Here is a 14,881-nt window from a genome sequence, read left to right on the forward strand (position 1 = left end):
AATCACAAGCGGCGGAGTTCCTGGTGGCTTTTGCAGGGATCCAACTATCCAAGACATGGTGCATAAGTATGCTTTGCCAGAAGCGACAGAAGGGTCATGTCTCTATGACCAGAAAGCCCATTGCAACGTCTCAGGTGGCACTAAATAAAACAGTATCAAATAACTAATGATGTGTTTCATGCATGTTAACTTTCTCTTATGTGATGCCACCATAGCAGTCCCTTTTGCTGCGCTATGAGGGTGTCCACGTCGGCTAATTTTAAGTACCCTATTTACTCACGAGAAATCAGGAGAGGCAAAAATTACTCACGTAAAATAAAGAGTAAGGAGAGAAAAAAAGGAAATAAAGAGAGAAAAAAGAAATTATACGTTGAGTAACCACAAATAAGATTCTAAACCCCACCAGTCCCTCAAAACTCCTAGACCGAAAACTCTGAAAAATGAAAAAATTGAGATGGTCGCACGATTAAACCTTCTCACAGCAGCCTCTCTCACATCTCCACTGTGGTGCTTTTCTTTGATCATCAAACTGAGATGGTCGCAAGATACACTGATTTAAGAAGAGAAGTTGTTCTTTGGTTAGGCATGATATCTTTTCCAACTTCTCCGGTTGATTATAGGGTTATCCCAAGTTTTCTAAAATTGGTCCTTCAATTGTTAGCTGGGAGAGATTAATGGATGAAGAGATAAAGAGCAAGCAGAAGCTACACCGGTTCTCTCGCTCAATACTTGATTCGGTTTGTACCTTGACACCATCTATTGTCTATAGTGGAACGACAAGAGAATGGAGAATTGGACCATCTATTGGTCAACTTGACATCGGCATAAGTGATGACGCTTATTTTTACCGAGTCTCTCTACCTGGGGTGGAGAAGGATGCAGGTTAGTACGATTGTTATCCACTTATTTTTCTCCTCCACTTAATTATGCTTATTTTATTTTTATTTTTTCTAAGGAAGTTTATTCAATTCGTTTCTCCACGCCTTCACATCCCTGAATATATACGATATCATTACTTGATTTATATGTCCATATTATGGTTTCTTTTATTGTTAAGTTGACATGTACGTAATTTTTCTTATAGCAGGTAAATTGAGTTGTGAAGTTGAGCGATGTGGAAAGATCAATCTAAAGGGCTTCACAAAGACAGGTGAACAATTCGTACGTTCACGTCTCTTCAAGACGAAGACTAAGAGTTTAGCCCCTCGCGGGGAATTCACAATTTCATTTGATCTGCCTGGGCAGGTTGATCCCACATAATTCTTTTCTTCCCTTCTTATTACTTAATCTATACAGAAAGATTAGAACTCCAACTGCACCCAATAGCTGCATTAATGTTTACAGAGTACCTTCAAGCAGATTAACTAATCATATAATCCCGTACTCACAAAAATAATATTAATGCTAATTGAGTAATGATATGGATCACCCTGTGATTTGATAGTTTACAGATTTTAATATAGGTTGATACTGAAAATTAATCTTTGTTAATTTTATTTTCAGTATCTTTAACTACAATTGGGCTACTAACATAGGTTTACAGAGTTAATTGCAGTTGATGGCGAGTCTGAAACTGCTACCTTTGAACCTAAGGTCGAGTAGACCACATTCTTGCATCATTACAACGTAAGGTAAGTTGATTTTCTTACCTGTTATCTAAACTTTGCTCGGTTGTAAATCAATAGTCATTGTTGTAGTTATCATAATTACGCTTGACTAAATATTGAGATTAGGAGAATTGTGATTTGCGTAATATATTATATTCACACAGCTTGGACCAGCCCATCCTCTACCACCATTCCCAGAAGGCTATGTGCCTTCAACGTTTGAAGCAGAGAACAGCTCTGAAAAACAGCAAAGGACTAAGACACAATTACCTGTGGACCCTATCATTGACCAAGGTCCATCTAAGAGGTTAAAATATTAGACTCGATCTCCATGGTTACATAATCTTATATCGCATAGGTGATCGAGATTTCTAAACTTGATTGCTTTCGGATGAAAAGTGATTCATATACATGCTAAGGTTTAAAATTGACTTTAGCACGATTGGAGAATATGAAAGCATACAATGAACCTATAGGGTTATACGATTACAAGAATTCTTTTCTAATATAGTGTTGCAATGAATCAGGTGTTAATTATACTCTTTTCTTATATTAAGTTTGCTCCAAAATGGAAAAAATTAGGCGTAGATACCTCTTTTCGAACTCTCTCCCAAATTAGAAAGTTCACATAGAAAACCCAAACATGGGTTTTCACGACTAAAACTTTAATCTTTATCAATTCTCTTTTTCCCCTTATCTTATTTGGTCAATACCCATGGGCTACTTTATCATTAATACCAACAACATAACTTCCTCCAATGACGTTTCTCCATCAAGACGAAGGCACCAATGCGGTTCTAGGCAGTTCAACAACTAGGCATTTTTTTTTCATAAGCATTAATTTTAGATGATGATGATGGTGCCACTCTAAGCTTATGTCTTCACTTTGTACTGCTAGGTTAAGATATCAGATCGTATACAGAGCTTTTTCCTGTGTTTGTGTTTTCGAAAAACTTATAGATGGTGAAACTTTTTAGAATCAAATTGTATTAAATTGCTCTCACCATACCCCCTAAAAGTCATTGGATACAATTTAGATTATGCTTTCTTCAAGAAAAGAGATCTATTCGTCATAATGGTTACAATCTTAGTTTCTTTGATATTCTTTTAGAGTTATACAAAGCTTGACAATGGTAATGGAACTATACCAGTAGCCTCGACCAATATACTAGATCAAGTGGAACATTCTATCCAAATGCCTATTTTATAAATTGATTGAAATATTATATTTTATGTGAATGTTGGCTAAAACATCGGGATTCATGCACACTTGATATGAACATGTCATACAAGTAAATTATATGAACCTTATTTACAATAAATTTACAAATTTGAGATGTCATTATCAAACTTTCTGATTTGGTCTTAGATATATGAATTGTTTAAATATGATCTTTTATGCAATTGTAGGGCTTCAATCTCATGATGATAAGCGATTATGAACGGGTACCTCCATCCTTTTGGGATTTCTGCATAAGCCACAATCATTGATTTAAAATTCTCCAATTAATAAGGTATTTCTCTTCTTCTTCTTCCAGTTTTTTCTAAATGTGTATATTTCGTTAGAATCACATACTTTGAATAAAGATGGTCAATGTTAAATGAATACCATTGGCCCTATCTTGAAGAATTACTGAATATCAAATTCTACGCTCAATTCTTCAAATATGTATGCCCTATCAGGTTAACAAATATATCTTTTTGATTATGTACTATGCAAAATTAGTAACTTTGACTTACTACAAAATCAATGCTTACAGGTTTATCTTCACTCAGATAGTTTAAAATGTTTTTGGATTAAAATATCATTTTAGACATTTTAAGTTTTATAGCAGATTGGCTAAAGTAAAACCAAGGAAAACCACAATATACATATTTTTTAGTGTGTTGTCCAGATTTCACAATTTGTTTAATGAACTATTGACATGCACCATCGACATGCTTGAAAATTTTGATTGGCACATTCAAATCAATATAGACACATCAATATGCTTTTTAGTGTGGTTACCACATCAATAAGCTATTCAACACTGGGTTTGAAAAGTAGCATGTTTAGAAGAAATTAAATAACATACTTAGACTTTACTCTATTAGTATTTTTTGTTTGTAGAAAAGGTTTTTTGTTGGACTTGATCTATCTTATGGTTCTATGTATCCCGAAAGGATCTTTAGCTTAGTAGAAGAGTGCTTGAGTGTGTTACTACATCTTAAGTGATTGTTAGAATGTCTCGCTGAGTTTGTTTTAAATACGTTATTTTGAAACTCTGTTTTGCTTTCAATTATCTACATCCAAGTCCTTTGATGTGGTAAAAACCAGAAAAAAACCATTCAATAAATTCGCTCTCGCAATTCTCAGGTTTGTTTCATCAATTCTTATATGACTTTTATTCCTTTCTCTTTCCTTTAGTGTTTCAGTATTATATAATTATTATTTTATTTTCTTTGGTTTCACTTTGTTTGAGTAATACAATAAATTGGATGCATGTTCAGTAGATGGGGTTCGTAAGGACTAAGGACTTTTGATTAGTATCAGAGTCTTTTCTGGGATGAAAGAGAGGAGGAAATCACCAGTAGATTGGTGAATATGAAAAGTTCTCAGGTTTTGATTTGTTTCATTGCTCTTATTGTTTTCATGTTTTTTTAACAGTTCACGAAAGATAATGAAAGACACATCAAATTGAAGAAATCAAACTGAGAGTCGTTCTCCTCAGTCGATCCCATTCTCCAGTATGACTAATATCCCGTGATCTTTTCATTTTGTAATGTATATTATATTAGAGTACTTATATCTCTTATAGGAAATCGTTATATAGAAGTTGGTTTTTTCCTTTTGGTAGGTTGCCATGAACATGAAAGTACTCAAGGATGTGTAGGAGTTGAAACAGGATGTCGAAGAGTTGAACATAACTAAGGATGTGGATGATGAGAGAGTAGCTAAGGCTAAGGGGGAATCCAAGCTGGTCGGGGATATTGAGGAGTTAAAAATTAAGCTAAGAAAAGTGGAGACGAAGCTAAATAAGGTTTGTCAGTCATTTGTAGTTACATCTCATTTCCAAGTAAACTTATTAATGGGTGGCTTGAATTGGTTGGAGAGGTACAATATGAAATTCTGTTTCAAATAACAAAGTAGATTTATTCCAGCTTATGTTGCTGGACTCTGTGTCCTTCTCATCCTCAACATTTGCAGTTACAATGGGGATTGTTATCAGTATACACTGCATATGAGACACCATCTCAGTCAATATGCGCATTATATTAAGCATATCACCTATATGAATCACGACACTATCTTAAAAGCCTTTTTCTGTTCTGATTGATTGTTGAAAGTGGTTACTCTAAGGTATTTTCCATATGCAAATTATTTCTGATAAGCCTACCTTTCCCTAGGCAAACCGCCTCCATATTTTATCTTTATATATGCTGCGTTGCACAGTGTTGCAGAGTATTGGTCCCTGTTGGTGCATGTTGCAATAACATAACTCACTCAACAGTTTTGTATGTGAAAGTCATTGAGAAATGTGGATTGCATTTGCAGGATGAAAGATAGTTACGAGGCTAAGAGAAGACAAGCGCATAGTTGCTACAGAAAGGCAGAAGTTAATACCATAACCAGAAAGTTGACTTCTAGATATCATAGAATATTGTATTCCTAAAAAATGAGTTATAAGTACGATTGCTTTTCCATGTTGATTGATGGTCTTATGCTCTGTTATCGGAGGAAGAAAAAATTGATATTAAACTGAATAGTCTAAAATGTTTCATATCAAATTATTGCATTAGTTGTTTTATCTATACGACTTTTTTCTTTTTCTGTAAGTAGAAATGCAATACTTTCTGATTACATATTGTCTTTCCCATTGCAGGCAATATTGGAAACACAGATTAGTCGAAAAAAAATTCAAGTGGATTTCCTCTTTCTATTTGTTTGTGTGATGGCCCTCATTAGTCTGGAACTTGGATACCAATTATTATTAGGCTCATAGAAAGAACGTTGCTAGAAACAACTCATGAATTTGGAAGGTCAACTTGCCTTATGAGTGGAGAGTTTTCCTACGGCAATGCATGGCTGGAGTTGTGTCTACAACAGACCGCTTTGCTTCTCATAGTTATCGTCGATAATGCTTGCTTTGCTACCGAGAAATTCATAAGGCACATTCGTCATTTCAACCACTATTTATGGATATTGAAGAGATTTGTAGTCAATCAAGATAGTTAACATTACAGTGGTGGTATAGAGAGGCTGACAAGTTAGCAGTTCAATGACAGGATTTATCCGACTTCTTTTGCTTCTGCCTTGAATACCCTGATTCAATTCCCCCTCCCCATTTGCAACAGGCAGCAATACATTCAATGGCTTTAGTTTGGTGGGTAATCTCACCAGCATTTTTAGCTTAATGTATTTAGTATGATGTAATTGATTAAGTACTCACTATTTTATTCTAATCTCCTTCTTAAGCATCGTCTATTGTTCTAGCTTTGTTGATGATCGCAAAGTAACACTTTGCTCTGTCCTCCACTTCTCCCTAATACGCCATTTGGTTTTTGCTTTTTTCAAACACATCTTTTGTCTGTCCCTTCTTTTATTTTATGTGAAATGGTATGGGTTTTTCAGTCCCTAAGCCAGCCTTAGCAAAAAAAAATAGAGGAAAAGAATGGACTATTCTCTATCATGGATGTTTAAATGTTTACAAGAAGACTATAAGATAGAGTATGAATGTATGATGAAAATTCTAATTTTGTTTTCACGAAGGTTTACATTGTGTATATGGGAGCTCTCACTAAGAGCGCATATTCATCTCTAGCACACCACCAGACCATTCTGGAACAAGTTCTTGAGAATAGGTACAATTATTGCGTATTAGTTAATTAATTCTTCACATTACTTGGGGATTTCTCTACTTTTTTGTATCCTGATTTAATCACCTGTGATTATTTTTTCTATAGTTTTTTTTTTTTGAGTTTCCAGTTCGCTTTCAGATTCCTTGGTTCATAGCTACAAAAGAAGTTTCAATGGATTTGCAGCCAAACTCACTGCTAGAGAGAGGAAAAAGCTTGACAATTAGTATAGTACTTAACTTCGATTTTAATAATTAAAGCATAGCATCTTGCATGCTATATTATTAACGTGATATCTTTGACACATTTGCATTGGAGGGATTGTATCCATCTTTCTGAGTAGAACAATAAGTCTTCACAAGACAAGATCATCAGATTTCATGGGGTTCGAGTACATAATGTGGAAAGAGTGGCTACGAGAGCAACGTCATAGTGGGCGTCATGGACACCGGAATCTGGCCAGAAGTAGAGAGTTTTAACGATGAAGGCTTTGGTCCTCCACCGAAAAATGGAAGGGTAGTTGCGACGGAGGCAAAAATATTACATGCAACAAGTATAATCCCATTTTTAATTGACGTAGAAGTCTATCAAGTATAAGTTACTTTTGTCCTAATATTATGTCATTCACGTTCTGCTAGGTATGAACCTAATATAGCAAAACATTTTCAACGTTGCCCACCTTAATTTGGTGTAGAAACTATTATATCATTTATTTAAGAGGGTTTCTAACATTGAATGAGAGCTTATTTCTAATAATTAAATATTTGAGGTTTTTCACGTTGATTCATTGTAAATATTATGTGCTTTGATTTTCAACTCTATAAAGGTTGAGATTGACCCAATAATTGATAGCGGAAAAAAAAAAACATATATTGGCCCAATAATTTGACAAATATCTTGCTTTTACTGGAACAGTTAAGTAATAGGATACTTGATGTTTAACAAAACGGATTATTTTGTTCAATATCATTATCTTTGGGGATATAGTTGTATGTGGCAGTAACAATATAGTATGGATCACAAAAGTGAGTAGTCGATGCTTTCATTTCCAATGCACTGGATTTGGGTAACGATTGGCGAATGAATGACACTACAAACCAAATGTTTTGTAATCTTGCCAAGGATGGTTCTAACCCCAACTCCCCAACATGCTGCAGGCACCATTAGATTGGGCGTGCGGGCTTTCGGCATTAAAGCAGGGGAACCATGCAGCCATGCTACGTACCTGACAATGTAGTTGCACATGAATCCTATGCCTTCGATGCATATTATTACTAGATGGGAATGTAGTATTAGTAATTTAAATCAGAAATTGGAGTATCTTTGTTGATCCCATACAGTGAATCATTTATAATTTTTTTTTTGGTGCCATGTTTGCAAAGACACTACAAAATGATCATTAGAAATTGGTATTACACACTATCTTAGATAATTAATGGGAAATCCAGTTTATCTTAGATAATTAACGAGAAATCAGAAACTGGATACAACTGCATTGATAAATTAACTTCAAATGAATAATTAACGAAAAATGGATACCTCATAGAATAATTAACGGGAATTCAAAAACTGAATGGATGCAATTTCACTGAATTGACCTCAAAGAATGATCAACAGGAAATCGTAAATTGGATGCAACTGCATTGAACAAATCTTAAAGGATAATTAACTAGAAATCAGAAAGTGAATGGAAATACATTGAACTAACCTAAAAAAATAATTAATAGAAAATCGAAAATTGGACGCAAATGCATTGAACTAACCACAAAAAATAATTAACAAAAAATCGGGAATGGGATGCAAATGCATTGAACTAACCCCAAATATTAATGGGCGAGAAATTAAAAGCGGGACGATTTGCATTGAGCTAACCTCGGAGAATAATTAATGAAAATCGAAATTGGATGCAACTGCATCGAAGAATGATTAAAAGGAAATCAAATAAAACTAGATACAAATGGAAACGAAAACTAGATGTAACTGCATCGAACTAACCTGAAAGAATAATTAATGAAAAATTGAAAACTAGATGCAAATCCATTGAACTAACCTCAAAGAATAGTTAACGGAAATCAGAACCACAAAGAATAATTAACTAGAAATCGGAAAAATGATACAAGTGCATTGAACTTAGGGGTGTGCATGGGTACCCAATTACAAGAAATTGAACCGAAATTGGAATCGTTTAAAATGTTAGACCCATTAAAAGTGGATTTTCAAGAACCGAAACCATTTGAACTGAATAGTAAAAAACCGATGGGTACCCGAACCAAAACCAAAACCAATTATTATGATTTTCATGGGTGGGTTTTTTCTTTTTATGGAGAGTAGAATTTTCACATTATAAGAAATTTGAACAAGCAATCAATATAATATAATATTCATATCTCACAATAGCAAATATTTTTCAGAATAATTTATATAACGACACCCGTTTGTAAGACGGGTTAAAAAACTAGTGCTTGTTATATGAACTTCACTTATACAAACTCTAAAAAAACTGCACTATAAAAAACAATGAATTAGAGGTTGATTTTTAGAAGAGATGTTCTCTCCACAACAATATAGATCATTCTTATAAAAAATTAGCACATTTAAAGATGTTTAGACGTATCAAAATTAGTTTATAATGTTATCAAATTATCCAACGGTCTAAATTTTTCAAATTTCAAAACTATTTTTAACAAGATTAAACATTTTCGTTTAGGCTGATTTTTTGTAAGGAGATTCTATATTATGAGAAGACTATCTTCACAAAAAATCAGCCCTCAATTCATCTTATAAATTCACTTTTGGTGGTGGAGTTCATACAGCTGGCTCGTTGTTTCATTGTAGAATATATTAAATAATATATCTTGTACCTAACATTCTAACTATGGTTTTTTCAATTTGATTTTAAGATGGTTTTTGGATATTTAATTCCATCATCAAATGGGTGATTGTAAAATTGATCTTGTTGTAGGTCATGACATTGGTATTAAGTTTTATAATGAGTATGAAAAATTAAAATAGGGTCGTCATATTGACACCACCCAAGTGTATTAGACATAGCCACACAGGCAACTAAAGCCAAAATGGCAAAATGTAAGCCCCATTTGCTTACCATTTGTAAGTGATTCTTCATCAAGTCTTGCAACTAATTGGCATCATGATTAATCATACTTGTGTAGATCTACAACTTATTGGACTGAAGAGAAGTTGCTTACGGGATTTTTGTACGCTTCGTTTAAATTTATAAGAACCTGAACAATATAGCAATATAAATAATACGAATGTATGAAGGTTTAAATTAGATTTTCAGCTGGTTGTATGTAATTTTCTCCTTTCACAAAATTTCACGTATTGTTGTGTGATCTCATAGTTCAAGATTTCAGAATTACTGGAATTATGAATTTTTCAAAAACCAAAATATTCACCAAGTTGTATTGGAAGGACAGAAATAGCTGAGGTTTTAGTAACAACAAAACAATCAGAGCCTTGTCACTATTGATTACTCCTAAGTTGTAGTTCTACTTAAAGGTGTTTTCATTTCCTAGAAGTTTTTGTTTCACCATATCCTGACTAAAGCGATTGTTCATAAAGAGGAGCAGGTACACTATGTCTTGAAGCAAGAACAAACCAAAAGCTACCCATCAACTGCCTTAAAACAGAAAACAAAACAAAATTAGGCAGCAAACCCACTGAAATATGAAGCAGTGGTGGGAATGGGATTATATACTGAAATTGCAGGTAGCCCATATAACAAAAACAAAAAAATAAGTAGTAGTACGTGCAGGACACTGGTACAATATGTTAAAATATGACCTGTGGTTTTAAAAGAAGAACCCGAGTACTGTATGATTACAGAAATCAATTGATTACTACAAGTCTATAAGAAAAAAACATTGTAATATTAGCTTTTAGGTAAAGTGGGATAGGGTTTAGGTTGAGTTTAATATTACAAGAATCTTAGTTGTCGTTCTAATATAGATTATAGAATATATAGAATTGTCAATCTTCATGACTTAATTCAAGGCCTTAGAAAATTCCATAATTAAGACTGTTCATAAATTTCGCATCATGTGGCGGTGCTTAATTGCTTATATGTCTATTCATAGTCTCAAAGTCAGCATCCATGTAGAATCTATGTTCTCTTCTTTTTATTGACAAAAAGTCCAACTGCCGTTAACTACTCCGTCATAGTTTAACGTCATTAACTACCACACTCAACTGTCTTCACTCTAAAATCTCCATTTTCATGGCCTCAAGTGGGTGAGTTAATCATTTATCAATGGAGTTTTTCTTCATCTTCAAATTCCTACTTCTTCTCCTCATCACTCTGTCTCTTTTACCTTTCACTGAACCTGCTACATGCAACACAACAGACCAAGAGCTTATCACAAAAGCATTCAGCTCAGTTTCAAATTTCAACTTCTCTTCATTCAACACCACAAAAAAAACATGCCCAAATCCTGCTATTACACAAATAAAGCTTCCATCAAGAAATTTAACTGGTCTTATATCTTGGGTTTTTCTCAAAAACTTGTCAGAGTTACAAACAATTGATCTTTCTTCAAACTCACTACAAGGCTCTATTCCTGGTTCTTTTTGGTCTATGCCAAGTTTACTTGAAGTTAATCTAGCTATGAATCAACTTGGTGGAAATGTTGGTTCAGAGGTTTCTTATATTCAAGTGCTCAATTTGTCAAGTAACAGGTTCACAAACTCTGTCCATCTTTCTAAGTTTTCTAATCTTAAAACTCTTGATCTTTCACGTAATGTTTTGAAGTATTTGCCTTTGGGGATTGAGAGTTTGAAGAATATTGAGTACTTAAATCTTTCAAGTTGTAATATTTCTGGGAATGCAAAGTCTATTTCTAGTCTTCAGTCTTTAGAGTATTTAGACCTTTCTGATAACAAACTGAATGGTTCTATTCCTTCTCTTTCTAATCTCAAGTTTTTAAATGTTTCTTTGAATAACTTCACTGGAGAAGTTAGTTCAGAAAAGTTTAACAAGTTTGGTAAGTCTGCTTTTATTCAAGCTGGAAATTTCAACACTTCAGAAATTCCAAAAATCCTTGTTCCATCTCATTCTAATCATCCACCTGTTAAACACCAAATCCAACACAAACCAACTGTCCAAAACCACAAAACAAAGAAGCCCAAGTTGAGCAACAAAGTTATAATTCTTATTTCAGCCATTTCTAGTGGTGTTCTGTTTTTGCTCTTCATGGTTATTCTTTGTGTGTATAGAAGAAGAAGGATGGTGAAAAGAAAAAAGTGGGTGATATCAAAACCAAGTCAGTTTCCAATTAAGATAGAAAAATCAGGACCATATTCATTTGAAACAGAATCAAGAACATGGATAGCAGATATCAAAGAACCATCAAGTGCACCAGTTTTGATGTTTGAGAAGCCATTGATGAATTTGACATTCATGGATTTGATTGCTGCCACGTCGCATTTTGGTAAAGAGTCTCAGTTAACTGAAGGAAGAAGTGGGCCCGTTTATAGAGCTGTTTTACCTGGAGAACTACATGTGGTGATTAAAGTGTTGGAGAAGTTTAAAGATGTCGAACATGATGAGGCTGTTGCTATGTTTGTTGATATCTCAAGGATCAGGCATCCTAACTTGTTGCCTCTTTCTGGATACTGCATTGCTGGTAAGTAAGTTTGCTTGTTGGTTTTTTAATGCATGGTCTGAATGTCTGATTTTGAATGTTTTTGAGTTGTGGTAGTGGCACAGTCGTACAGTATTAAATGATTTCATGTAGGAAGTCAGCTCTGATTCAATTAGCCGTACCCGATTGGACCTCTTTCTGGTCAGTGGGTTGAAGGCGCATTTAAGCCTGATTGTGTCTATATGGTAAAAAAAACTAGACGTTCACAACCCAGTGGATATGTATTTTAGATTTTTAGCTACATTTCAACATTGAATTGGTATAGAAAGAAACACAAAATGTTAATTAGTCCGGATCTAATTATACCTAATTTTCAGGATTAGGGTAGATCCTTTGATTTTGGAACAAATGTTAGTGTGTTTGGTACTTTATTTAGTTTGCCTTGTGACAATATGATGCCCCACATTTCTGAGAAAATTATGTATAACTAGAATTTAGGGTCAACATGAGTAATTGGAAAAGAAGCCAAACCTGCGAAGATGGCCTAAAACGTTTTCTTTTTTATGTTTAGCTAGGGCCTACTGTCATGAAAATGGCCTAAAACGTTTATGTATGAAACTCAAGAATAGTTTAATTGCATTGAATATTTTGTATTGAGGCAAACTTTTAATCATACTTTTATGCACATACAATATTTGTAGGCAAAGAAAAACTGCTGCTATATGAGTTCATGTCCAACGGAGATTTGCATAGATGGCTCCATGAACTCCCAACCGGTGAACCCAATGTGGAAGATTGGAGCTCTGATACATGGGATGATCCTAATGGCGCATACAACGAGCCCCACAATTCCTCCTTAGACCCCAAAGGTTGGCGAACACGCCACAGGATTTTAGTAGGAATTGCCCGTGGACTCGCTTACCTGCACCATGCAGGATCCAAGCCCATAATTCACAACCACCTTGTTCCATCAAACGTTCTACTAAGTGAGGATTTTGAGCCACGAATTGCTGATTTTGGCCTTCATGAAGATGATGTAATTGGCAGCACTGAAGCGGATGTGTACTGCTTTGGTGTAGTATTGATAGAGTTGTTAACAGGAAAACAATGCTCGGATGAAATAGTGGATTGGGTCAGACGATTGGTGAAAGAAGGACAAGGAGATAAAGCGTTGGACCCAAGATTGAAACTCTGTGATGAATCACAGAGTGAAATGGTGGAGAGCTTGCGAGTTGGATATCTGTGTACAGCCGAATCGCCTTTAAAAAGACCGACCATGCAACAAGTTGTGGGTTTGCTCAAAGATATAAATCCAGGGATTGAGTTTTAATTGAGTTGATTGTCTTGTCAGTGTTTTGGGCTTAAACCTTCAAGCTTTGTTTTCTTGTGCCATATGTCATCTTCTGCTGTAATATATTATATATGTAGAACAGAGAATTCTCGTTATCTGTACTCAAAGTTGTGATTAAATTTATGGAGAAAAAATGTTTCAGTACGTAAATTAAAGTCCTCTGATAATGAAACACAAAGAGAAAGATATTTGTAGTCCAGGAATCCCAAGTTTTTGTATATTCTGTACAATGAGTCAATTTTATTTTCATCGCGCACTTGAATTTGTAGAACTCGTGTGCTTGAGAAGTTGAGAACAAATCAACAACAGAGAGTACATATTCTCTAAAAGTGTACGGTGTAAACTTAAATTTTGATATATTATTCCCTTGAGTTGAGGGCATAAGTTCATACTTCATAGCACATACAGAACAAGTATATTTTGTTACAACTATAGTTAACAGTTGAAAGATTAACATAGAGAAACACAAGTGAAAACAAAATATTGAAATCATATCGTCATCCATATGGACTACACTCAGAGTTATGAAGCTTCAAATATTAATTAATCAAATGTGCGCAGTCCCTTTTTTTTTTGCTGGAATGCGCAGCTTAAACTTTGACTCGTTGCAATTGTAACTTGGGGAGCAAGCAACAATTCCTGACGCAGAAGGTGAAGGTTGGCAAATTAGTTGAACAAAAAGTTGGTGGTTGCATTGTCTCTTCTATGAGAAAGGATCATATGATCAACCCGGCCCCCACTTCCATCTTTATGCTTTGGTTGCCTTCAAAACTTCTTTGAATCTTCAAAAGATAGGGGAAAGGACAAAGCATAAGGTGCTGATCAAGACTACATGACATGATGCCCCACAAGACCACAAGCCTACAATGAAAAAGTGTCCCTCCTATCCCTATTATGACCCTTCATCTTATGCACGGATCAGATCGTATTAGAACAAAAGAAAAAGAACTAGATGAGCTTTGGTTGGTTGCTTTATTTTCTGATGATTTTCTATTTACTTTGGTTACTTTAACAATCAAATTTTAAGGATCAAAGTCGACTTTTAACATGAGTACTGTGACTTTTACCCTCGAACTTCCAGTGGGTTTCAAGTTCATTTCTATGATTAATGTGACCTCGAATATAACTGTGTAGGAATTTTCATAAAAGAAAATCTTGAAAACAGAAACTGATGGAAAATATGCACAAAATGGATTTGGAGCTAAAGTTTACCAGAGGTAGAGAACCTAATTTTCATGGGAACTCTCAGTTCTTCTCTTTTCATTCAGTTCAGTTTCCTTGGAAAATCAATTTTATTAAGCTCTATCTTAATTGATTAATCTTGGCAATCAAGTATGAACCAATTTGATGTGGTCCTTTTAGCACCTACAGGGCTACAGGCTACATCAAAGGTTCTTATCAAGAATTCAAGTCAATGCCTTTGTCTTTAGCATGATTACTTAATGGGCCATTAGCAAATCCAGTGCAAGTGTGCAACTCATACAAGA

General features: G+C 34.6%; 2 protein-coding genes and 1 long non-coding RNA gene across 3 annotated transcripts; all 3 read left to right on the forward strand.

Moving 5' to 3' along the window:
* The first annotated feature begins 398 nt into the window (after window positions 1-398).
* LOC147478168 (alpha-crystallin domain-containing protein 22.3-like) lies at window positions 399-1,306 on the forward strand. Its single transcript, XM_086584929.1, has 2 exons — window positions 399-882; window positions 1,085-1,306. Exons 1-2 carry the CDS (start codon window positions 675-677, stop codon window positions 1,258-1,260), a joined length of 384 nt encoding a protein of 127 aa, XP_086441055.1. The 5' UTR covers window positions 399-674; the 3' UTR covers window positions 1,261-1,306.
* Window positions 1,307-3,026: 1,720 nt separating this feature from the next.
* On the forward strand, window positions 3,027-4,685 carry LOC147478169 (uncharacterized). The gene is made up of 3 exons (XR_015209510.1): window positions 3,027-3,121; window positions 4,255-4,334; window positions 4,445-4,685. It is a non-coding gene; the product is annotated as an uncharacterized LOC147478169 (long non-coding RNA).
* A 5,902-nt stretch (window positions 4,686-10,587) lies between these two features.
* On the forward strand, window positions 10,588-13,544 carry MEE62 (Leucine-rich repeat protein kinase family protein). The gene is made up of 2 exons (XM_086584286.1): window positions 10,588-12,085; window positions 12,745-13,544. Exons 1-2 carry the CDS (start codon window positions 10,714-10,716, stop codon window positions 13,371-13,373), a joined length of 2,001 nt encoding a protein of 666 aa, XP_086440412.1. The 5' UTR covers window positions 10,588-10,713; the 3' UTR covers window positions 13,374-13,544.
* Window positions 13,545-14,881: the final 1,337 nt, after the last annotated feature.

Source organism: Coptis chinensis, chromosome 9 (assembly GCF_015680905.1).
Source record: "Coptis chinensis isolate HL-2020 chromosome 9, ASM1568090v1, whole genome shotgun sequence".
Classification (NCBI taxonomy): Eukaryota; Viridiplantae; Streptophyta; class Magnoliopsida; order Ranunculales; family Ranunculaceae; genus Coptis; species Coptis chinensis.

What these genes read in the sequence shown, in the direction of transcription:
- LOC147478168 (XM_086584929.1), top strand. Translation starts at nt 675, where the DNA reads ATGGATGAAGAGATAAAGAGCAAGCAGAAGCTACACCGGTTCTCTCGC. An exon ending in TGGGGTGGAGAAGGATGCAG is followed by an intron (nt 883 to 1,084) that starts GTTAGTACGATT and finishes TTTTTCTTATAG; the next exon opens with CAGGTAAATTGAGTTGTGAA.
- MEE62 (XM_086584286.1), top strand. Translation starts at nt 10,714, where the DNA reads ATGGAGTTTTTCTTCATCTTCAAATTCCTACTTCTTCTCCTCATCACT. An exon ending in TTCTGGATACTGCATTGCTG is followed by an intron (nt 12,086 to 12,744) that starts GTAAGTAAGTTT and finishes CAATATTTGTAG; the next exon opens with GCAAAGAAAAACTGCTGCTA.